Here is a 24,887-nt window from a genome sequence, read left to right as displayed (position 1 = left end):
CCTGAGATTAGTGCGTTCAGGCAAAAAAAAACAAATAAATGCAAGCTTTACAGGTACAATATTTGTTTAGTTATGGTAATTCATATTTTCAATGACAACAGTTTGTTCATCGAATTAGGATATTTTTCTGATTAATTTTATACTTACGTTTCATTATTTTCCTTTCTTTAATATTTAATCTACCAATACTTATCATGAAATTACCATAATACAGCGCTGTAATCCAGTAATATAACTTTATGAGACCTAGGTCTTAAACTTGAACTCTAATATTCTCGGGTCATATTTTGTTAAAGATTAGGTATTGCGTGCTAAGCTTTCGAATTGTTGTAGCAATCATTAGTAAATAATTATAATTCTAAAATATGAAAAAATGTAAGTAGGTAATTAAATTTTGTACCTACGTTTTAGCTAAAAAATTCCAATATATAATAATACATTTTAATATTTTGTTTTAAGCAATAAAATTAATGATGTTCAGGATTTAATCAATAGAAATAAGTAAGGGCCGGAAAAATGATTTCGATAATATATTCGGTAATGTTATGATGATTGAATTAACTTATTTTCAACTAGCTGTGCCCAGCGGTTTAACCCGCATTACTCTGCTTCTATTGATCTTAGCGTGATATTATAATATTATAGTTGGTATTAAATCCGAGTGCATTTTTGGGATTTTGATTGTAGCATGTCACATTTCAGAGATTATTTTTTGCACACAAGTAGACGATCAACTGCGATCAACCGTCAACACTGCCAGATTCAATAGGTTTTCGAACTCAATCTCTAGTTTCTACGTTAATACATCGGCCAGTTTTTCAAGAAAATTGTCTTTCTAATTTTTAAGCCTAAACTTAGGTAGGCCTATATAATTATACATGTATCAGAAACAATTAATAACCATATTTAGTGGTTCAATTTAAGCCTATATTGGGAAATTAATCAATGTCAAAAATATATAATATACTTTCGACCACAGCTTTCGACGGGCGCCGAATTCCGGTGTCAATGAACTTTTACGAGGGAAAAGGAAAAATTTCAGACCATAGAGTCGTTGACTCTATTTTCTGTGATTGCTGTAGTTTCCATGGCGATTTGTCGTATCCTGTACATGTAATTATTTTATTTTTATGCAAACTACTTGAAACACTATAATCAATGATATAATTTATAGCTTGGTAATTATTTAGGATTTAAACACTTAGGAAGGAAACATTAGGTATTATATCATAAATATGAACATCTTTAAGAGAAATTAAGATTACCTAATTTAGTAAATCTTAAGTTATTTAGTCTGTAGGTACCTATTTAATCCCAAATAAATACGAAATAATGTAATTAAAAGTACCTATAAAAAGTTCCTGTTATGTCTATGGTTAGAAGATTAAAAAATATCATAGAAGCTATCTGCTATCGCAATTATATAAATTGAACTATTGTTATCTATGGAACACAACAACCAGCAACGCTCACTCCAATAAAAAAATATCATTACATAGTCTTCTGTACATAACTTGTACATTATATAAAAACTTTTTACATGACGCGCGATAAGTTATGATCTGTATCATTACTTTACGAGTTAACAGCTAGAGGTCATTATATTTTGGGGTGGGTGCGTGCCCTGGCCCTAGCCCCTTAGCACGCGACCATAGATTAAAAAAGATTTCAAAGCTAACGCCTACTTCAGTACCGCTCATAAGTTTGTAGAACGTGAAAGCGCGCGAACGCGTCCAAAACATTGGCGCGCTTTTTGAAGTGACATTGAAAAAAAAAAGTTTTCGAAAATGGAAGGCTGCGGAATGAGCTGCATAAAATATCTCTTGGTTGTTTTCAATGCTGTTTTTATGGTGAGTTTTTTAATAATTATTATTTAGTGACAAAGACACGAGAAATAACCTAAAAATTATTTGTTTACAATTATAAAGAACTAGCAAAAGAAAATGAAGTCGTTTATTTTTGAATGTGTGTTATTGCGATCGGATTAGTAATGCGCAGTTATTTTTGTCATTTAGTTCACAGCTCTTATATTCTTGTTCACAAAATGAGTATGCTATTGTAGGCGATTTCAATTTAAAATATATCAGCTGGATCATTAAAAGATAATTTTAAAGGGGACTGTTTTAATTTTAACTATCAGTTTAAATTATAAATAATAAAGCATTCAGAAAAAACATATATATATAGCGCCTTCATATAATCTGAAAAACTTATACATAGGGTTATTTACCTACATAAATTTCCTGAAAAATAAGTATGTACAAGGTTGTAGCAAAACTAAAATAAGTTCATACCTATACCGGCTCTACCAACGTTGACCCGTGGTAAAACAAACATTTTTTTTTTAATTTTTTACGAGTTTCGGAGATTACTCGTTACAAACAAAATTCATTCACCTACCTCTTCGTAAACGCTCACTCATATCCCTCAAAAACAAAAGCCTCTCAGTTATTAACCACAACATTTTTTTTTAAATGTTGAAAATAAACTAAATACCTATGCGTTTTCTAACGCGAAAGGTCTTAGGTAAAGTTGAAGTCCTTAATATAGTACTTCTATCCAAGAGAGCCAATAAGGATTTTTAATCTACATTTTAGACCTCATATGGCATATTTTATGCATTGAATTTAATATAACCATAATGAGTTACCAAGCAAGGATATTGGTTGTAAATTAATCAACAAATAGACTCAACTAAACGAAATATATTCACATCTGTGACAAAGAACTAATGAATATGAGATCACAATGTAATATTAGTTTCTACGAATATTATGAAGAAATACGATTTAAATGCATCCCCTAACAACTATTATAAATATTGTGTTTATATGTCAAAAAAATTCTACACGCAAGAAATATTTCTCCTTTTTTTAGCTAATAGCATAAACAGTAATTATTATTGTAAACTTAGACTTAGATTACAAAATAAAGTATTTCGTTTGCAATAATTGACGTTGACAAACTGATATTCAAATTCTATTTATTTTTCACATAATTATAACTACCTAGTTAGATACCTTTAAGTTTTAATTATTATTATAAGTTTTTTATTGTACCTTTGTATTATTAGGGTCCTTCGGTTCTATAGTTTTAATCAAGCCTAGTTTATTAAATAATATCCTTATAATTCCATTATGATTAATTTCCCCGCACTTGCGCTAAGTTTATTACAGGTGACGTCATATTTGACTCATGTCACACGTCATGATCTGTGTCATAGAAACATGAGTTTTATTTGCAGCTTAGATTTGCAGGTTAAATTCAATTAAAATATGTACGTAATTATTAAATAGGTAATTTTCGTTGAAGTTGAAATCATGCGTAATTTTTTGTCTTAGTTTCTTTAACCCTAGATAGCTAACGTTACTAGAATACCATGAGATGCTAACCATTCGACTTTTTGACGAACAAATTTAAAATATGTTTTTAATGAAATTTAATGTAATTGTATCCGAGATTATTTTTATATTAGAAACTACAGGATATAAATTAAAGATATTATTAGCAAAATATAATATTTTTTAGAGTTTTAAGTACAAAATAACAAATCTTAATGGCACATGGTTACAAGAGATCAAAAAATGAGATTAACCTTTCACATGTCGATGGACATTTTCCCGATTTTCCCTATCTGTCGTACCGGGAGCCGGTATGGTCGACCGACAGCGAAATTTTGAGATAGACTTTTACATTAACTCGATTTTCTCCGTATCTAGTACTAATCAAGTTAATTCAAGTTATAAATCTTATTGTAAATTGAATAATCTTTATTCACTTTCAACCATTTCTATATAAATACTCAATTAAAGCTAACACAGAACTTTCAACAGAGGGTAGTGTGATATTTAGATAAGTTTCGGTTATAATTTGAATTAAAACAACATTTGGAAGTAATTAAAACATTTTATTTACAACTTATCACATTAGGTTTAAAATACAACACAAAATTCAAGTGCCACCATACAAATTTTTTACACAACACACGATCTTAATATCGTCACAAAAAACCGCCACTTAACGAGTCATCATAAGTGGGTATCGTATTTCAACCTAATTTTAAATGACGCATGCCGATTTGGACACGATGTTTTGTTTATTAGAAACTTAAGCTTATAAACTATGTATTACGAAAGTATCGCAGCACTATATTATATATATCTTGAGTAGGAGTTAAACAAAAATAACTCAAAAATTTGGGTCAAAAATTACGTACATTTAAAAACATAGTTTTTGGAAAAAATATTGCAACTAACGGAACTTTTAGACATTTTCTAAGATTAAGATAGATTCAAGGATCAAAACAAATCATCAGAACAGTACAGTTCTAGGAAATATTTCAAAATATAAGTTGTTAAAAGTAGCAAAAAAATTTTCATTTTGGTACCTGGATGCTATAAAAAAATGGATACGGCTTTTCGTAAAACATAATATTTTCAAGGTATGGCTCTTATGAGATGTGTTTGTTTTTTACTATCGTACATTCAAAACATCTATTCTGGTCATATTTCGGTAATGTAGCAGTCAGCAATCAATTAAAATTTTAATGCATACAAAAATATTCCTGTGGCATATCCATTCTTAGGTAGCATCCTAAAAATACGCAATCTGTCGACGTACCGGCTCCCGGTATGATACTACGTAGTATATTTCACTACGTATTTTCATGTTTTTGAAACAAATATAATGCTACCCTATGAAATATATCAAAACTAAGTAGTTTTACGTTTTATATCTAACACCAACTTACCTTTTTATCCATTTCTGGCTGAAATATAACGATAATAAAATCGTCATCACGCGTTCGACCTTGCACATGCTGATAGTTACAGACCGAATTTTAGTGAAAATTAACAGAACTATTATATAATTAGTATATATAATCAATATTTAATAATCTTAAATCAACTAAAACAGAAACTTTTACATTTTTTTCTTATATTATTTTTATTTTGTATATAAATAAAAATATGTATGTTTGTATCATTATATCAAAAAGTTATATTTTATTGGCACAATTAGGACAAAATCCAACTGAATGCTCGCCGCAAATGGCCACTTTGCAGCAGTTGCAAACGTTTCTTGTTATACGTCTGTTTTATAGGAACACCAGCCACAAATCTTTCTTTTCCTTGTAGGTACATTTTCGAAGTCTGATTGAGAGTCTGAACCAGGATGGATGTTAGGTTTCTTTGATGATTGGTTAATGGTTCCGTTTTCGTCACACAACGAAAGCAAGTAAACCATCTTGCTCGGATTTGGTTTATATGACAGAGTAAGTGGCCTATCATAGCAGAACATGGATGTTCCAAATGGTCTAGTTCGGTTGTTCCGCATTTCTTCTGGAATTTCTTTTCTATTAGCCTTCAAAGTTCCAACTAAAGTTAACTTGTAAGGTTGTTTTGTCTTATATTGGCCTGAGACAAGTGGATAATCAAATCGGAAGCTAATAAAGACTCTTCTTGTGACTCATCAGATTGATTAGGCGAAGGTGCGATCATGGTCTTCAGTTAGTATTGGTTCATCAGTGTCCGAGACCTCGTCCTGAAAATCACTTTCCACATCATCCATCAACAATTCGTCTTCACTCTCGCTGTTAGATTCTTCCGTTGAAGGGAAATAATCGTCATCATCCAACGCCCGATCAATCGCCTCATCTGTGATATTCGATCTCCCTGACATTCTGTAATTTGAACGGAATAACTAAAACAAAACAAGTAAAAATCAACACTAATAATATTTATAAAAAGTTACACGTAAGCTAACCATTCGTCAAAATGACGAGTGAGTAGTAGGTATCTCAAAAACTATGCAACTTACCGCTAAATCGCGACCGCAGTTCGACGTAGCTTGGCTCGCACTGAGTTGGTTTCACACCGCACGCGCTCAACCGAAACGGTTAAAAAGAGATGGCGATATATTCATTCGGTATTCGTCATTTTGACGAACGTTAGCTATCTAGGGTTAATCTTAAAATGTCTAATTTGGATTTATCATAGACCGTATACGATAAAAATTATACAGAAATTATAATAAAAAAATACAGCATTAAGATATTGTATCCTATGTAATTTCTACAACTAAAACAATTTTGAGGATGTGTAACCCAACTGCGATAATTTTAATTCAAACAGTTATACAAATTTACATTTTCACGTAAAGAAAGTCGCGGGCAACAGGAAGTCTGTTCAATTCATTTATCTATTTTACCTTTGTCACACAAAATTGTTCCAATAATATGTAAAGAAAAACTTTATCAAAGCTTATTTTAATTCATTGAATATACGCGGAAGTGATACTTCCAATATATATGTCGTGGTCATATCGTAGATTTGATCATTTCATGATATGAGTGGCCATTTCACGAAATGGTCGCATATCGTGAAATGGCCAATTTAGTTTGGCCACATCGTGATGTGGTTTGGGCAGATCAATGATAAGAAATCGTTTCACGATATGGCCAATTAACGCACGGTTTTTTCATGAAATGATCAAAATTATTTGATCATATCGTAAAATAGTTACATTAATCGTTGGTAGAGGCGCTGCAAGCTCTGTGTTTATGTGATAAGATGGCGGCCGCTAGCGAAAATTAAATTATTCGCAGTTAAAAACTTCATAATTCGTTTAATAACAATATTATGAAGAAAGTCATAGCAAAGAATTTACGACGAAGAGGTACGAGTACTATGGAAAATGTGGATATCTTATATGTATTTAAGAATAAAACCGGCCAAGTGCGAGTCGGGCTCGCGCACAAAGGGTTCCGTAGCAGCAAATATAATAAATTACAGTTAAATCAACCTATCTCAAAAACTATAAGAGATACTTTGATCAAACCAAAAATCGTTGAAAGAGTTAATTAGCATGCATCACCTCTATTTTTTTTAGAATTTTATACCCCGTAGTTATAAAAATAGAGGGGGGGGGACATACTTTTTACGACTTTGAGAGCTGATATCTCAAAAACCGTTCACTTTAAGAAAAATGTTTTTTAGAAAACTTTATATCATTTTAAAAGACCTTTCCATTGATACCCCACACGGGTATGTACATCGAAAAAAAAAATTTCATCCCTCAGTTACATGTATGGGGGGCCCCACCCCCAATTCTTTTTTTTACTATTTAGTGTCATATTTTTGTAGCGGTTCATACAACACATATTCCCATCAAATTTCATCACTGTAGTACTTATAGTTTCCGAGTAAATCGGCTGTGACAGACGGACAGACGGACAGACGGACAGACGGACATGACGAAACTATAAGGGTTCCGTTTTTGCCATTTTGGCTACGGAACCCTAAAAAATGCGACTTAAATAAAATAATTTAAGAAACTACTACTATAATATTATAATATTGTTTGTTTTTTAAAAAGCGATCCGCTTCTGGCACTCGCCGGCCGCTGCCGCGGCACGCTCGCTTTGCTCGCTCGGCTCGTGCGTTGTTTATCAAAGTCTAACCTAACCTAACCTATAATTACCTAACTGTTTTCTATTGCAAAAACGATTCGCTTCTGGCATTCGCCGGCCGCTGCCGCGGCACTAACTTACATGACATTAAACAAGTTTTTAGAATATAGTAATTCTGGAATTTTAAATATTTTATGGACTCTTTATATTTTATACGATCTGGCCAAATGTGGATGACCAAATCGTGAAACGTTGACGATTTAACGATCTGATCAAACTATGTTGGCCATTTCACGATATGCGACCATTTCGTGAAATGGCCACTCATATCATGAAATGATCAAATCTACGATATGACCACGACATATACATTATTAATTCCGTGGACTTCTAAACTAGAATGAAGCGTATATATTATTATTCTAAAAGCATTTCATATCATTCACTTTGAGAATTGAGGCCCTTTGGGAAGAAGTTCCGCTTATTGATGTAGGTAACATTTTATAGATGACTCGTAAAATATTAGATTGACTGTTTCTAAGAAGAAAGTAGGTACCTATTTAATCCCGCGAAAATGCGAGTTATAATGATTACCTATTTTTTGTTTTTGTGTGGTCATATCTTCGTGTGCAATGTGCTGTATTTGTGTGTGTGTGTATGTGTTTTTCTGTTGATGACAAATGCATTCCATATATTATGTTTAATTTTTACGAGTATTTTCATAAGTAGTGCTACGAAGCTTTCAAAATCTTCTGTAGTTTTGCAGACTCTCCACCGGGGACTGCCTTCTGGACATCTAATAAAGCTCATGTCATGTTTTGTTTTATCCACAATTGATTGTATAATGTTTGGAGCATACATTTATAAGTAGGTATGTTCTTTCTAGAATAGAATAAATGAATTTTATATGAACAGTGAATGTTATTTTTGATTTAGTCTTCAAAAGATAACAAATTAACGTCACACATGTTCGAACTGAATGTGTGACAATTCAATAGGAAATGCCCTTTAAAATCTAAATGTTAAAGTAAACAAAAAGAAAGCCGAGTGCTCCATAAGTGTTTACAAAGAAAACAACGATTTACCTAATGATGTTTTGATAATTCACCGTAATTTTGACCCTCAGTGGAAAGTATTTGGGCTTAAAATACAAATAAGAAAACATACAGACTACTTAAAATTTGTCTAGGTTTACATTCGATTTTTTTATCGCTTATTTTTTATCGTATAGTACCTAGTGCTTGCCTGGATTAAGTTTTATAACATACACTAATCACAATTTTCGTGTTATTTGTTCACTTATAGAATGATATATTTTGGATTAGTTCTGATTGCCTTTGAAGGTTTTTACTATATAAAACTAGCGGTCCGCCCCGGCTTCGCCCGTGGTACATATTAACGTTTTCTCTACATAGGAACCATCCTCGTACTTCAAGGAATATAATAAAAAAAGAATTATCGAAATCGGTTCAGCCGTTCTCGAGTTATGGAATTACAACGAAAAGTGGCATTGATTTTTATATATTAGACTAGTGGACATATTACAATAATATTAACAAGTTATATTATTTTATCAATTTTCTCACGCTCTATAAAAATGTACAAGTCAGCAAAGAAACATAATCCACACCAAAATCATTAAAATGTATTTCAAATATTCATTCATTTAAATTACTGAAAACAAAACACACTTATATAAAATGTACTAAACTAACAATAGCCTACGCTGCTGACTGTACTATCACCATAGATATTATATACTTATCACGGCAGAAGGTATAATACTAGGCGCTACCTTACTATAATTACGACAGTATGACTCAACCACGTGCTAACCGCTCATAAATTCGCACGCAAGACTTGGCTCCTCAAATAAACGTGGTTTAAATTAAAACAGCCGTTTATCATGACATTTTGTGTGTGAAAATCATATATACAATATACATCCGGTGAAACATTTTTGATAAAAAATTCGGGTAATTTATACGTCGGTGTGAACATATCTTCATTACCACGAAAACAATGTTTGTAATATAAGTACCTACAAATGTGAAGTCCCGTGTCCCCAAGTGGGGTAAGGGGCAAATGCATTATCCATACATCTGTTTCACTGATTGATTTTATTTAGTACGGTCTACAAGAGAAGTTAGTACCTATATTTTATAAATTTATAAAGTATCCTATACGTTGGTGTTTGTTAGTGAGATACAGTAATCTGATTCAGCCTAACAGATTTAATTAGTATAGTTAATCTGTAATGCTGGCAGTTTAGATTCGTTACATGCTTTTAGCATTTGTTTGTATAGAGTAAGCTTCAAAACAATGAAGTCGATTCTAAAAATATTTTAACAGATAAAAGCTTCATCACACCTGATTACATTTCGGCAACCAAAACTATACTAAAAGTCAGAAAGTCTTACTGAAGGAAGAAATACTTGAAATTGAAAGATACAGTTGATCCCAATAGTTATTTAATGCGGTTAGTACTTACCTAAGTGCTTCTAATCTCTTAATACAGCTTGATTCTGTGGAGCCCGTTATCTCGAAGCATTTTCCAACGTACTTGGCCTTTATGATTACCGTCAGAGACTTTGGACGACAACGTCATTCCCTCAGAAATCAATTTTATGTACTAGTATAAAAAATAGGTACTGTTAAAACGTAATCCTAATCTATTACAAACGTCAGATATAATTCTGGAAAAATTGGTCAGTTTTATCTATAAATTATACATAAGAAACCGCTACCATTCTATATATGTAATTGTCCAAATGATTGATAGTCTCATTTATTATTAACCCCTGTTTCACGTATACCACGTTTTACTTCCTGAAAAGGTCGTTAGTTAATGGTAAATCGATGGCCTGATTTCAATGCGTTTGCATACAATAAATTTAATATGTAAAAGGAATTTGTGTTCAATCAATATGATTGTATGAGAAGAGGTCATATTTATCAAACTTGTAAAGACGTAGATAGACGATATATTTTATAATAACGATTTTTTACTACAAGACTTTTAGAAGGAAAGGAACATTTATTAGATCATAATCTATGCCACAAATTCTCGTTATCATTTTTTAGGGTTCCGTAGCCAAAATGGCAAAAACGGAACCCTTATAGTTTCGTCATGTCCGTCTGTCCGTCTGTCCGTCTGTCACAGCCGATTTACTCGGAAACTATAAGTACTACAGTGATGAAATTTGATGGGAATATGTGTTGTATGAACCGCTACAAAAATATGACACTAAATAGTAAAAAAAAGAATTGGGGGTGGGGCCCCCCATACATGTAACTGAGGGATGAAATTTTTTTTTTCGATGTACATACCCGTGTGGGGTATCAATGGAAAGGTCTTTTAAAATGATATAAAGTTTTCTAAAAAACATTTTTCTTAAAGTGAACGGTTTTTGAGATATCAGCTCTCAAAGTCGTAAAAAGTATGTCCCCCCCCCTCTATTTTTATAACTACGGGGTATAAAATTCTAAAAAAAATAGAGGTGATGCATGCTAATTAACTCTTTCAACGATTTTTGGTTTGATCAAAGTATCTCTTATAGTTTTTGAGATAGGTTGATTTAACTGTAATTTATTATATTTGCTGCTACGGAACCCTTTGTGCGCGAGCCCGACTCGCACTTGGCCGGTTTTTTCATCAACTTCTCTTTCTAGCTGAAGTTCTCCGTATACAATCCCCTATACACGTGGTGCCGTATAAAAGTGCACTGTTGCATCGAGTTATTTTTAACAGGTTTATAATCACTGAAATGCCCAAAAATATTGTACCAGTAGCAAGTTTACGTATAAAAAGTATTTGTAATTTTATTCGTTTTATAGACACATTTATAGAAATTTCTTGTTCAGTGTTGTTATCGTTCTGGTGTTCGCTACATCTCTTTAAAATTCTCAATTCGTTACAATAATTGGTCACAAAACAAACACAATACAGACATGCTTAATTACTATTATATTAATGAACTAGCGGTCCGCCCCGGCTTCGCCCGTGGTACATATTAACGTTTTCTCTACATAAGAACCATCCTCGTACTTCAAGGAATATAATAAAAAAAGAATTATCGAAATCGGTTCAGCCGTTCTCGAGTTATGGAATTACAACGAAAAGTGGCATTGATTTTTATATATTAGAAGATGACGAATAAAAAGAAATACATAAATCACACTTAGCCAGCTCCAAAGTTAATATGTTCTGCTAATTCATATGGCCATTTTAAAAGAGTTTCGCGACAATTGGCTAACGTTTGAAGTGATGTCACTCATCCCCACATTGCTATAAATTGTGCCAATTAAGCAATTTACGCAGTCACTTCTTAAATACTGATTTATTAATCGCTAGTGTTCTTTATTTACAAGGGATTTTTAGTCTTTCTTAATATTACAAATCCGAGACTTTAAGATGTTTGACATGTACCGACATTTTAAAGAATATTCTCATTACAATTTTGATATGAGTTATAAAACGAAGGGAAGGAAAAGAATATAGACGATTTTTCTCTACAAATATTGTCTCTGCAAACAACAAAGCTTATGAAAGCTATTTAATTATAATTGTTGTTTACAAGACGTTCTATTTTTAACACCAATTACACAGAAAAGATTACAGCGCGATAGTTGAATTCTTCTGAAGTTCTCAGCTCTTAATTAATTTGCCCTCTCTTATCTGAACGAAACATTAATTGATTGTAAAATTGTCCTAAACTATCTGCAAACAACGTTAGATCTTGGCAAAATGAAAAAATAACTTTATATTGTAATATGTATTTAAAGCATTTTTTCTCTTAGGCCTATCGAAAATTTCCACCCTTTTCAAACATACTTTAGTTCATTCAGGAAATTTACAATTAGGTATATTCTAGATATCAATTACCATAACATTGAACTGCACTTGATATAAAATAACACCTTTCAGTAAAAAACCACTACACAGGAAGTACGGTGCACAGTTGCTAGTAACGATTGCATCAAACCATCAACACCAAGGCCATGGTGATCTAAACACTAGGTTGGAAGATTATTATCATTGTGTTGCACTTATAGTACATTCATGTTATCTTCAAATAATAGTTGTTAGGCTAGCTGTATATGCGTAGGTATACAAAGTAGTAGTAGAATAGAAAACATTTGTTCCCAAAAAATGATACAGTACCTGCATTAGACGGTATAGCTTAAACATTAGGTACTTATAATTAAAAAAGAAAAGAACATTGATTAAAAACTAAATTTTTAAGTGAAGCCTCTTTTTACTAAAGACCAAAAAGAAATGAGAGGTTTCTTCTTTCTCTTTCAGTTGATTTAGCAATTTTATTCTAGTGTATAATACAAATAATAGATTGTTATTAAATACTAGCTTCCGCCCGCGACTCCGTCCGCGCGGATGTCGGTCTTGGCGTGGATGGTTTATTTCTCCATTTTGAGTAACTCTGACAATGCCATGCATGCCATGCCTTATAAATATCTATTGGACCCAAATACGGCTAGACCTATAATCATACGCAACGTGTGTTCGCGGTTCTACAGAACAACGTCTATGGATAAAGCTGAAAAATTAAGATAAATTTTTTTCTACGTATTTTTCCAGGATAAAAAGTATCCTATTTTACGCCCAGGATAATAAGGTATAATTATACCAAGTTTCATCGAAATCGAACCGTTAGTTTTCACGTGATGCCTTCACATACAGACAGACAGACAGACAGACAGACAGACAGACAGACAAAAATTTTTTTAATCACATATTTGGGTTTAGTATCGATCCAGTAACACCCCCTGGTATTTATTTTTTCAATATTTTCAATGTACAGAATTGACCCTTCTACAGATTTATTATACAGGGTGTCACGGATGTCTTATCGTAGGCCTAATGGAGCATATAGTGTTTAACTTTCTGATGCTGTAAAAAATATTTAAAAAATCCGGTCGTGCAGGAAAAATTATCTTACAACTTTTCAATAAACTTTGTGTTCGTAACCCTAACTACGCGGATCATACTCGCGAGCGTTATACATAAGCGGTCATTGACCGAACGCGGACTCGAACGCTATGCTTAACCTCGAACCTCGGAAATAAATAGGTACCTACTGTTTGGATAATATTTTTTAGAGTATACAAAACACATACAAAAATAATCGTTTATTTTACAAAAAAAAAAAAACTGAAACTGAAACTGACCGCGGTCGAGCCCTTTTAATACTTTTTACTTTTAACATATTTTAATCCTAAACTTAAGTTTTTTTAATTTTTATTTTTGTCTGCATTATGCAATGTGTTTTTTACTTTTGCTTTACTAGGTATTTACTTATACTTTTAATTTTACGAGGAAGTCTTCAGATTTTTCATGAATCGAAAAACTTCATTAAGCTAATACACATAACTACACGTTCCGTAAACAACAAAAAAAAATATTTATCAAAGTTTTCATAACGATAAAAATAAAGTACGACTCCCTCAAACTCGTAAGTCATAACAACTACCTGTACCTACATAATTAAGATTACTGACAAAATAATTATTGTAATAAAACCTACTGAGTTGTGAAAGCTAAATAATAAATTTATAATTTATTTATTTAATAAAATAAGTCTAAATTATTAATAATTATTGATAATTATACGACCTTTACCTATTTTCCATTTGGGTTAAAGCTATTAAATTAATAATTATTAGTGAAAATGAATAATAATACTTTGATTTAAGAAATAGAAAGTATGTTTTACTTATGATTTTTCGTAATTAGGTAGATGTGTCGTAAACACCAATTACATGCACACGGTGTCATATTTACCAGAAGAAATCAACCTCTGTGAAATAAACGGTTTCAAAATGCAAACACTCACCCGATTATCATGCACAGGAATCACAGGATCGTAATTCGTAATAGGTACATATTTCACAATGATGACGAATGATGAGTAACGAAGGTAAACAAATATTACATAATGTATTAAATATTATACCTACTAGGTACTCCAAATATCAATCACTTCTTAACATAACTAAGTAACATAAGAAAATCTCGTAACTACTTAAATGCATTATCATGGATTTATACAACCACTGCTTTAATAACTTTAACTAATTATTATAAACACAAAATAAGAATTTCGACTAACGAGTAATGATCCCGAATCTTCCGCGCAGATCTATCACAGCCATTACGCTAAGACGTTTGGTAGAGAACTAACAATTTAACAAAATTTGTGCAATTATTAAAATGCGCGGACGCTTACACGTGCCGGTGCACAAAGACACCGCCGCGGCGGTGTCTTTGTGCAACTAGCAAAGGTAACGCCCCCTTTCGTTTGTGAAATGCCGCCTTTTAAAAATACGGTTCCGTTGTTTATTTAATATTTTATTTTACTTATCTTTTTATTATTTACTTTCAATTTTCTTTTGTAACTACAAATGAAAAAACACAATCATTGTATAATTTAATGTGAAATTATCATGAAATGATATTATTAAGTTTTATGCTGGGAATAATAATTATTATTATTTGATAGGTATTTAGGTAGGTACCTTAAGTTGCTATTTATACTCTAATCTAGATTAGGCGCCATATTTTAATTATTGAGTTTCATCTAGCAAAAGTTGAAAGGAACAGATATTATTATGTATTCTAAATCATTCTTATTAAAGGTATTTTTACAAACATTTCCCTACGAATCCCTAAACTCGCATTGTACGTTTATTCGTATTATTATTGAAGTTTTTAAGTAATTTTAAATGAATTTTTGTCAGTCGCTTGTTTTATCTTTCGGTGTCAAGTTGCTATCGTTTGCTTTTTGCCGTTTTCTGTGTTTCATCTGTGAGTTTCTGAGTCGGTAATGTCCTAGGTATTATACGAACGTGGAGTATTAAAATGTTTGAGTTTGAGTACGGGTGCTTTAGTAGGTATGTTGTGAAGGTGTGTTTAGTGTGTGTGATAGGTACCTACTGCATGTTGTATGCTGAAATTTCTACAAGTTGGTAGGTATGTACCTTATTTCAATATCATTGTACAAAAATAAATTAAATAATTGATACGCATGTATCTAAATAAAAAAACTAAGTAAAGATTAAAATATGATTAAGTATAAAAAGGGTGCGGTCAGAAGGCGATGGTACTAAGTAGGTAAATTTTCGTATTTTTTGGTAACGAATAACGATAGTGTACTTGTGTATTTGTCTCTTATGTAACTCTAAAAAATATTATCCAAACAGTACTTAGGTATTTATTTTCGAGGTTCGAAATTAAGCATTGCGTTCGAGGTCAATGACCGCTTATGTATAACGCTCGCGAGTATGATCCGCGTAGTTAGGGTTACGAACACAAAGTTTATTGAAAAGTTGTAAGATAATTTTTCCTGCACGACCGGATTTTTTAAATATTTTTTACAGCATCAGAAGGTTAAACACTATATGCTCCATTAGGCCTACGATAGGAAATCCGTGACACCCTGTATAACTAGCTGTGCCCGCGACTTCGTCCGCGTGGAAAATTGACTTTGGATAGTTTTCCCACGATAAAAAGTACCCTATTAGACCAGGGTAGATAATTTTTGAAACAAAAAAAAAATCGCAATAGGATGAAAAGGAAAAATAAAAGGAAAAATAAATTACGGTCAATCCGAGTTCGGGAAGTGGGAGGGGGGGAGCTTTTAAGATAAATAAAAACCGGCCAAGTGCGAGTCGGGCTCGCGCACAAAGGGTTCCGTAGCAGCAAATATAATAAATTACAGTTAAATCAACCTATCTCAAAAACTATAAGAGATACTTTGATCAAACCAAAAATCGTTGAAAGAGTTAATTAGCATGCATCACCTCTATTTTTTTTAGAATTTTATACCCCGTAGTTATAAAAATAGAGGGGGGGGGACATACTTTTTACGACTTTGAGAGCTGATATCTCAAAAACCGTTCACTTTAAGAAAAATGTTTTTTAGAAAACTTTATATCATTTTAAAAGACCTTTCCATTGATACCCCACACGGGTATGTACATCGAAAAAAAAAATTTCATCCCTCAGTTACATGTATGGGGGGCCCCACCCCCAATTCTTTTTTTTACTATTTAGTGTCATATTTTTGTAGCGGTTCATACAACACATATTCCCATCAAATTTCATCACTGTAGTACTTATAGTTTCCGAGTAAATCGGCTGTGACAGACGGACAGACGGACAGACGGACAGACGGACATGACGAAACTATAAGGGTTCCGTTTTTGCCATTTTGGCTACGGAACCCTAAAAATGGTTTCTCGCGATTTCCGACAAAACTACAAGTCCTACGGAAAAAAGTTCAACGGCAAAGTTGTAGGTAATAAAAAGATCTACAACCTTTGTATTTTCAATTTTTTCACATAACCTCAAAATTTAGGTCAAAAATTGAAAAAAACCAAGTTGTTGGTTTTTTTATTTTAATAAGTTTTTTATTAAATTTTTTATTTTAAAATTTGGTGGAAACTTACTTTATTATGTCCCAAATACGCTGTAATTTATTTGATTTAAAATATTTATTTAATCGCCTTATTTTGAATTAATACCAAAAAAACAACCTAATTCTCAATCGAAAACTCACCCGTCAAAATATCGGCTTTTTTCAAAAACTTGGGGAGCCTTTTGTTCATTGAAATCTCTACTTTCAGATGGTGTAAAAAATAAACATTACCTTCTTATTCTTATTCTTAAGTGTGCACAGACGATTTTTCCGTAAGTATTACAGATAACAAAAAACTTTAAACTGATATCGAAATTACTTATCAGCCTAATGAGTAAAATGGCCGTAATAAATTTTTAAAAATAAATCGAGAAATATCAAAAAAATTATCTTCAAACCCTCCCATACATTAGGTACTTGTATGAAATATGAATAACCCATATACATTTCATATGAAAGATTTTAGCTTTCTTTTTATTTTTTTGGTTTTCTGCTTTAATTACTTCGCAAATTTGAAGTGGCATTTTCCACGCTTTTCCCGGAAATTTTCACACATTTTCCGGATATTTTTCGGGAATTTTCCAGGCATATACCGGGGATTTTCCGGATATTTTACAGGCATTTCCTAGACATTTTCCGGACATTTCCCTGGCATTTTCCAGGGTTAACCGGGGCATTTTCCGAGGATATCCGAAAAATGCCTGTAAAATTTCAATATTTTCAATGTACAGAATTGACCCTTCTACAGATTTATTATATAATGTATAGATTACTGACCGATAGAAATAAGTAAGATTCCATGATAAAGCATCATCAATAAATTATTATTATTTATGTAATGAAAGAAAGTAGAAATATTCCACTACAGAGGACTTAAAAGAACAATATATTGGATACAGGGTTTTTTTACCTGTGATAAGTGAAACGGGTAAAATTTGATAAAGTCAAACCTGAAAATAAAATCAAAACCCACGTAAATGTTCTTTTATAAAATCATCTACTACAGAATGACTGAGATATTGATATTAAATTAAATTGGTCATAAACATTGTACTCTTCTTTACTTACCATAAAATATATTATTATACAAAAAAAAACATTTTTTTTTTGTTTATACGTATTAAAATATGAATCAACACAACAGTACGATTTTGACAATATTATTTAAAATTTATATATATGTACTTATTGTCCAACAAACGCATAAATATTAACAAATTGTCTCCATAAACTATCAATACGCCTTCGTTTACTTAGCCAATAGCCACAAACACAAAGATGTGTGACGAAAGTGATAAAATGCTCAATTCGCACGTCGTTTATCTCGTTACACGCTAAAGAAGGAAATACCAATATCTTGGTTTGCTTGCTTAATCACACTATGACTTGTCATAATATATCTGTAGCTGGCATACCACAGGGTTCGGTACTTGGTCTCTTTTGTTGAATGATTTCTCTAAGACTGTACTTAAATTTAATCTATCTCGTTTATTTGACTTGGTCTCCAATCTTACTAATACAATATACAAATAAATACGTAATACGAAATCATAACTAAGACGGTAGATATGATTCACATCGGACCAGTTTTTACTTATATCATTCCATCATCAGCATTATCATCAAATATACGTTTTTCCAAAACTGAATTTGGTAGTAAATGGTAAAACAATGTTATGACGATTCAAAAGTGCTTCTAGAAGAATAATTGAATAAATAAAGGTTTGAGTTTGAGTTTATGTAATTATTATCCTAACATCACCAAAAAGGAATTACAAACACTAATTTAATCCTAACGGCTGACACGCGTTTGATGTCACCTATATTTCACTGGTCACCCCATTAGTATATTACTTCGTAGTCCAGTTGCATGCATGCATATATTAATGAGTATTATCGCACCAACGTTAGCACATAAAAATGTCGTCATCGACCCAATTTCTTCAAATCCGCCATTGGTTACGCTGACCTATATAAACTCAACAGTAACTACAGACACTGATGGTTTTTTAATCATGGATCTGAATGAAATCAGGCACTCTTATCTAATGAATGACATGAACAAGAAGAAGCTTTAAAGAAAATAATTTGGTTCTTGTTCCTTTAGCTCCTCTTTTTTTGTGCTAGCGATAGACGAATGTCTTAATAGATTTAGATTTCATAGTCAACACATATAACGTTATATTTATTACTCTTCATTCAATTTGTGCCAGTAAAGAAAAGTTGCTATATAACCAAATGCGGCATGTAACTAACTAGTATTGCCCATAAGTACAGGCTTATAAATCGACGAAACGAATTTTAGCAACCTCAAACAAATCTAGTAAAGTATACTTTAACTGAGAACTAGCCACATATACAGTCGCTTTCATATAAGGTATTTTTGTCAAAACTTCTATAAAATACAGTATAATCAGGGATATTAAAAGAGCTTTTTTTAAAGCAATGAATGTAATAATTACAGAGAACTATCGTCGATGAACACCCACCAGCCATAAAACAATATTTCAAAGTGTTTGTTGCTACTAACAACAATTTGTCTAGTTTGCTTTCCTAGAAGAACACAATATACCTCAATGCATGTATGATTACGATAACATGACTGTCACAAAGTATTGACTACAAAAGATAGGTGTGGGAGTGAATTAGAAATCGATTTTTTGAACAATTGCTTGGCTGCATAGCTATTGTCGTTCTGTAGGTACTTTATTACTGTTTGGAATGAAACCATTAATTTTGTGGTTGGTACTTATAGTTCTTCACAGGGGCTTTTTATTTATTTTATGCGATGGTAGTTTGAAAAAGATAAAACTGTGTTTGATTGATGACTTTTGGTCAGATATCATAAAATTCAGTGTTCTTTTCCTGAGCATTTATTGAAATTCAACATGCTATATGTGTTGATTGTATTATGGGATGAAATAATCCATATATGTATATAATATACTACCTACATACAAAGTCGAGTTATTTTTTGTCACGATTTTACGTATAAACACGACTTTTTTTTTTCAAAATTCGTTTACCATTTTTTGAAAACTACAGCGCGGCGTATATATATTTATAACTAGCTTCCGCCCGCGACTCCGTCCGCGCGGATATCGGTCTTCGCGTGGATGGTTTATTTCTCCATTTTGAGTACCTCTGACAATAACATCTTATAAATATCTATTGGACCCAATTCCCAAATACGGCTAGGCCTATAATAATACGCAACGTGTGTTCGCGGTTCTACGGAACAACGTCTATGGAAAAAACTGAAAAATGAAGATAAATTTTTTTCTAGGTATTTTTCCAGGATAAAAAATATCCTATTTTACGCCCAGGATAATAAGGTATAATTATACCAAGTTTCATCGAAATCGAACCGCTAGTTTTCACGTGATGTCTTCACATACAGACAGACAGACAGACAGACAAAAAATTTTTTAATCACATATTTGGGTTTGGTATCGATCCAGTAACACCCCCTGGTATTTATTTTTTCAATATTTTCAATGTACAGAATTGACCCTTCTACAGATTTATTATATGTAGGTATAGATGACGGATGAAGCCGACGAAGCCGGAAGTGGCAAAATATTTTTAAGAGATAACAGGTTCCCGAATAAAATTGAATATATTACTTATATACTTAAAAAGTAACATTAAATAATAAGCAATTTTTGTTGTTGGCAATAACGCAAAGCCATCTAGTACGATTTGAAAGGTTGGAAGTCTGTAGGTACATAGGTACATATACCAGATCTTAGAAAGTGTACTCCATACATCATTAAACACCTGATAATCTTACCTTCCAGATATTCGGCATAGTGATAATAGCAGCAGCATGCGTGGACATGGGAATGATAAAGGGCTTCGCTGGTATGGAGACGACGGGCCATGAAACTGACGCAGTGCTGATTGCAGTGGGGGTGCTGATCATCATCGTCGCTGCGTTCGGTTGCTTTGGCGCTTGGAAGGAGAGCACTAAGCTTTTGTATATCGTGAGTATTTCCTGTCAAAGGAAAGTAGACCTTGTTCTTTGCTGTTTAAGATTAGAATTCCAAAATCGGAGTTACTATGTACCTGATAAGGCCAGAAGTTAATGCTGGATTAGTTATATAGAAAGGATCAAAGAATGTGATCTATCAAAGCATGTTAATACGCTTAAAAGATAACAGAAATACAAATAGGTATAGGTCGTCGTTCGATAATCAGCAGGCGTTTAAGCTTATTACGACGAATACAAATCTCTCCTAATTTGGGCTTGTATTTCGTAAATAGATAATGAATTATGAAATATTATTTATGACTTTGTCATGTTTAGTCGCAACTATAAGCTTCTTGGTCGCAATAATTTGTCTGTTCTTGCTTTATGGGAATAATAGTAATATAGCGTTGAATAAAATATACATAAATTCGTATTAAGATGTACCTAAATTTAAATTTTTCTATTTTTTGTAGCTCGAGTCTCTTGAATATATGATGAAGATGTGTCCCAAATTCCCAATCAAAGATATTTCATTGATAAATATTAATTTACAAAATCAAACTAGTCATTTTAAATAAGAAACACGAAAACTACGAACTAGAAATCAAGCCAAAAGCTCAGAATAAATACAAAGATCGATTTTTACAAAGACTTTTTTACAAAGAATTCACCCAAAACTACATTAAAATTTGATTTAAACATATCAAAGATGGCAATATACCGATTTACGCCCGCCCACCCATCGACTCCCCATGACCTACTTGTAGCACAGTGCATGGGTGTAACTGTTACAATGACCTGGTCAGTTGGTCTTATTATTGTGCCTTTTATTTTAAATACCGATAGCTATGTAGATCAATTTTAGTATATGGAAATTGTACAGGAATAGTTAAAATTGATTCTTGAATACCTAGTTTCTTTGAGATGCTAGGTACTTGGTATTCCGAATCTGCGATCGAACAATCGTTTGAAAAATGGCGATAACTCGGTTCAGAGAGCAAGAGCATAAATAGGTCCAAGGCCAATTTTGAACAAATTTGAAGTTAAATTATTTATTCAAAATCTTATAAGAAAAGAACACGATGAATTTTTTGCATAGATTCCCCCAAATTTATCATTAAACACGAAGATAAAAATTCACAAAGACAAGTTTATAATGAAAACTCGACAAATTTCAATAGATACTTTAACCTTTGGAACTATAAATTTCCGAAGAATCGAATGAAATTTCCTTACATACATGATACTCCATACATTCCAGTTCGTCGGCTGTCTAATCCTGATCATCCTACTGGAACTGTCCGTTGGTATCGCTGCAGCAGCTCTACGACCACAAATTGAAGGGACCATGAAGACGCAACTGCGAGCTTCCTTTATCAAGAACAAGTCTACAAGGGAAGAAGATTCGGTATATAGGGATTTCTGGGACAAGGTTCAACATGACGTAAGTATTTGCTCATTTATATTGCCTTTAGCGATAATAATAGCATTGTAGAGTACTTTTTTCTATCTCCTAACTAATTTCTTTTCTGTCAAGTGGTCTATTTCATATGCAGAATTTTTTTATACAAAAATTAAAATTGTTAAAAGACAATTATTAATTCTTTTTAACTATCATAATCCTCCCGTGCAGCCAATTAGGAATGTTAATTAATTTATGAATATACCTTCAATCTAAACGTGGTTTAACCATAGACATGACTTTCCTTCATAGCTTTTAACGCCTCTGTCTTACCTACACAAAAAACTTTAGACAGGGTTTATCTTTAAGCGTGGTTTCTCTTTAATCTGGTTTTGTCGCTATTTCACATTGACAACTATAAAGTGGCAGATCCCTGGTTTAAAGTTAGACTGTGTTTAAATAATCGTCTAATCATGTGTGCCGTTTTTGAAGATCGAATGTGTTGGTAGGTAACCGTTTTACATGTTTTTACATATAATATAATATATCTTTCTTAGCTCATGTGTTGCGGAGTAACAGGACCGGACAACTATCTAGCCTCAGAGCCTCGTCTCAACCCGTCCTACAGCTGCTGTCCCCAAGACGACTCCGACCGCTCCGTAGAGATCAAACGCTCTGATTGCATCTCCCTTGATACCTTCTATAAGGAAGGCTGTGAGGATAAAGTACTGAGTACCATACATAGCGCGGGCTTGACTGTTATCGTTTGCGGCATTCTGTTCTGTTTCTTGGAGGTGAGATTTTTATAGCTCTTTCTTCTTTTTGTTGGAAATTTTGTACATTGTGTAAAAAAAAATGTGTTTGTATATGCACATTTAATTTATTTCAAAAGATTGAAATTTATTCATTGTTTGATTTTTCCCGATGCAGATGTTATTTTACCATATCATAATTTTTACACGATTTTTCAGTGATTATTAATTACCTGCAAATTATAATACATATGTCGTAGACAATAATATTTACTTACTGCCAAAAACACAGACAGACAGATAATTAAATTAGTATTAATATGCTGATATAAAAATATAATTATTTTCAGGTGGCCGGCATAGTGTTGGCGCTATGGCTCGCACACTCCATAAAAACGGAGGGAAAAAGCCGAGAAACCGCGTAAATTTACATTTAAAGCACTCGTAGCTTTACGCACTATAAGTATTTATATATTAAAATATACGCAATTTGTACCTGTTTAATTTGCTAAGGTTTCTAAAATTTCGTAAGATTTTGATGTAAAAACTAGGGGGATGTCTGTAAGTAGGAATCTCATTGTATGTGTTTTCGTTAATAATGTAGAAAATAAAGAAAATTCTAAAAAAAAAATCTAAAATTATTTTCTTAAATTTAAAATTGTAATAATTAATTAATGTCCTCGTTAATATAGTATAATCATGTAGACTACTTGAAAATAAGATTGCATAATAAAAAAATAAATAATTTTGCATTTTTCAATTTAATAATATGTTTTAATAAAAAAATGTCATTTAAAGTGTTAGTATTCTTAAATATACATAGGTACCAATCTATCTATTAATGTTCCGTCCGTACTTTTATAATTCAGTCATATAATATTATTGTCCACGAGCAAAAACCCACCGTAAAAGTATTATTATTTCTTACTAGCTTCCGCCCGCGACTCCGTCCGCGCGGATGTCGGTCTTCGCGTGGATGGTTATTTCTCCATTTTGAGTACCTCTGTCTTACATCTTATAAATATCTATTGGACCCAATTCCCAAATACGGCTAGGCCTATAATAATACGCAACGTGTGTTCGCGGTTCTACGGAACAACGTCTATGGATAAAACTGAAAAATTAAGATTAATTTTTTTCTACGTATTTTTTCAGGATAAAAAGTATCCTATTTTACGCCCAGGATAATAAGGTATAATTATACCAAGTTTCATCGAAATCGAACCGCTAGTTTTCACGTGATGTCTTCACATACAGACAGACAGACAGACAGACAGACAGACAGACAAAAATTTTTTTAATCACATATTTGGGTTTGGTATCGATCCAGTAACACCCCCTGCTATTTATTTTTTCAATATTTTCAATGTACAGAATTGACCCTTCTACAGATTTATTATATGTATTTTTTAATTTTTAATTATTAAAATAATAATTTTTAATTATAAATTTTTAATTATTAAATAAAACATTTAATGTAGTATGCAGCGTATTATATTCTATTTCGTTATTTATATTATGTACCTATTTTAAAACCCCTTAAATTATTGTATTTAATATGTTATCCTATAATAAATAATATGTGTTTGGAGTAAAATTTATTTCTTAGAATAAGTTAAAAGTAATTTTTACGTAATAATTCATCATTCCTCATTTAAATTATTCTTCTTATCATTTTTAGTGTTACCATACTTTGAACTAGTCACTTATTAATAAACTTAGTATTAGGATTTTTTAGTATTTTTTATTTTTAGTCACCGTAGTTTTAATTTTAATTCAATTTTTAATATTTTTCTACTTTTTTTTGTATTCATTATCACAGATTTAAATATTTTTAAGACACAACATTGACTAACGTTTTAATTATTATTTAAGCTATATTAAGTAAATTAAAACACGTAACGATTTCGCGAAC

General features: G+C 32.1%; 1 protein-coding gene across 1 annotated transcript; it reads left to right on the top strand.

Annotated features, from left to right (window-relative positions):
- Window positions 1-1,690: 1,690 nt before the first annotated feature.
- LOC123691148 (23 kDa integral membrane protein-like) lies at window positions 1,691-23,694 on the top strand. The gene is made up of 5 exons (XM_045635395.1): window positions 1,691-1,850; window positions 20,646-20,831; window positions 22,080-22,262; window positions 22,778-23,014; window positions 23,323-23,694. The coding sequence occupies exons 1-5, from the start codon at window positions 1,788-1,790 to the stop codon at window positions 23,395-23,397; spliced, it is 744 nt and encodes a 247-aa protein (XP_045491351.1). The 5' UTR covers window positions 1,691-1,787; the 3' UTR covers window positions 23,398-23,694.
- Window positions 23,695-24,887: the final 1,193 nt, after the last annotated feature.

Source organism: Colias croceus, chromosome 4, assembly GCF_905220415.1.
Source record: "Colias croceus chromosome 4, ilColCroc2.1".
NCBI lineage: Eukaryota > Metazoa > Arthropoda > Insecta > Lepidoptera > Pieridae > Colias > Colias croceus.
Note: the sequence above shows the minus strand (reverse complement) of the source record. Positions and strands in the feature narration are given on the sequence as shown.

Excerpts from the sequence above, each read along its gene's own strand:
- LOC123691148 (XM_045635395.1), top strand. The coding sequence starts at position 1,788 with ATGGAAGGCTGCGGAATGAGCTGCATAAAATATCTCTTGGTTGTTTTC. Across the intron at positions 20,832-22,079 it reads GCACTAAGCTTTTGTATATC|TTCGTCGGCTGTCTAATCCT; the intron begins GTGAGTATTTCC and ends CATACATTCCAG. Across the intron at positions 22,263-22,777 it reads GGGACAAGGTTCAACATGAC|CTCATGTGTTGCGGAGTAAC; the intron begins GTAAGTATTTGC and ends TATCTTTCTTAG.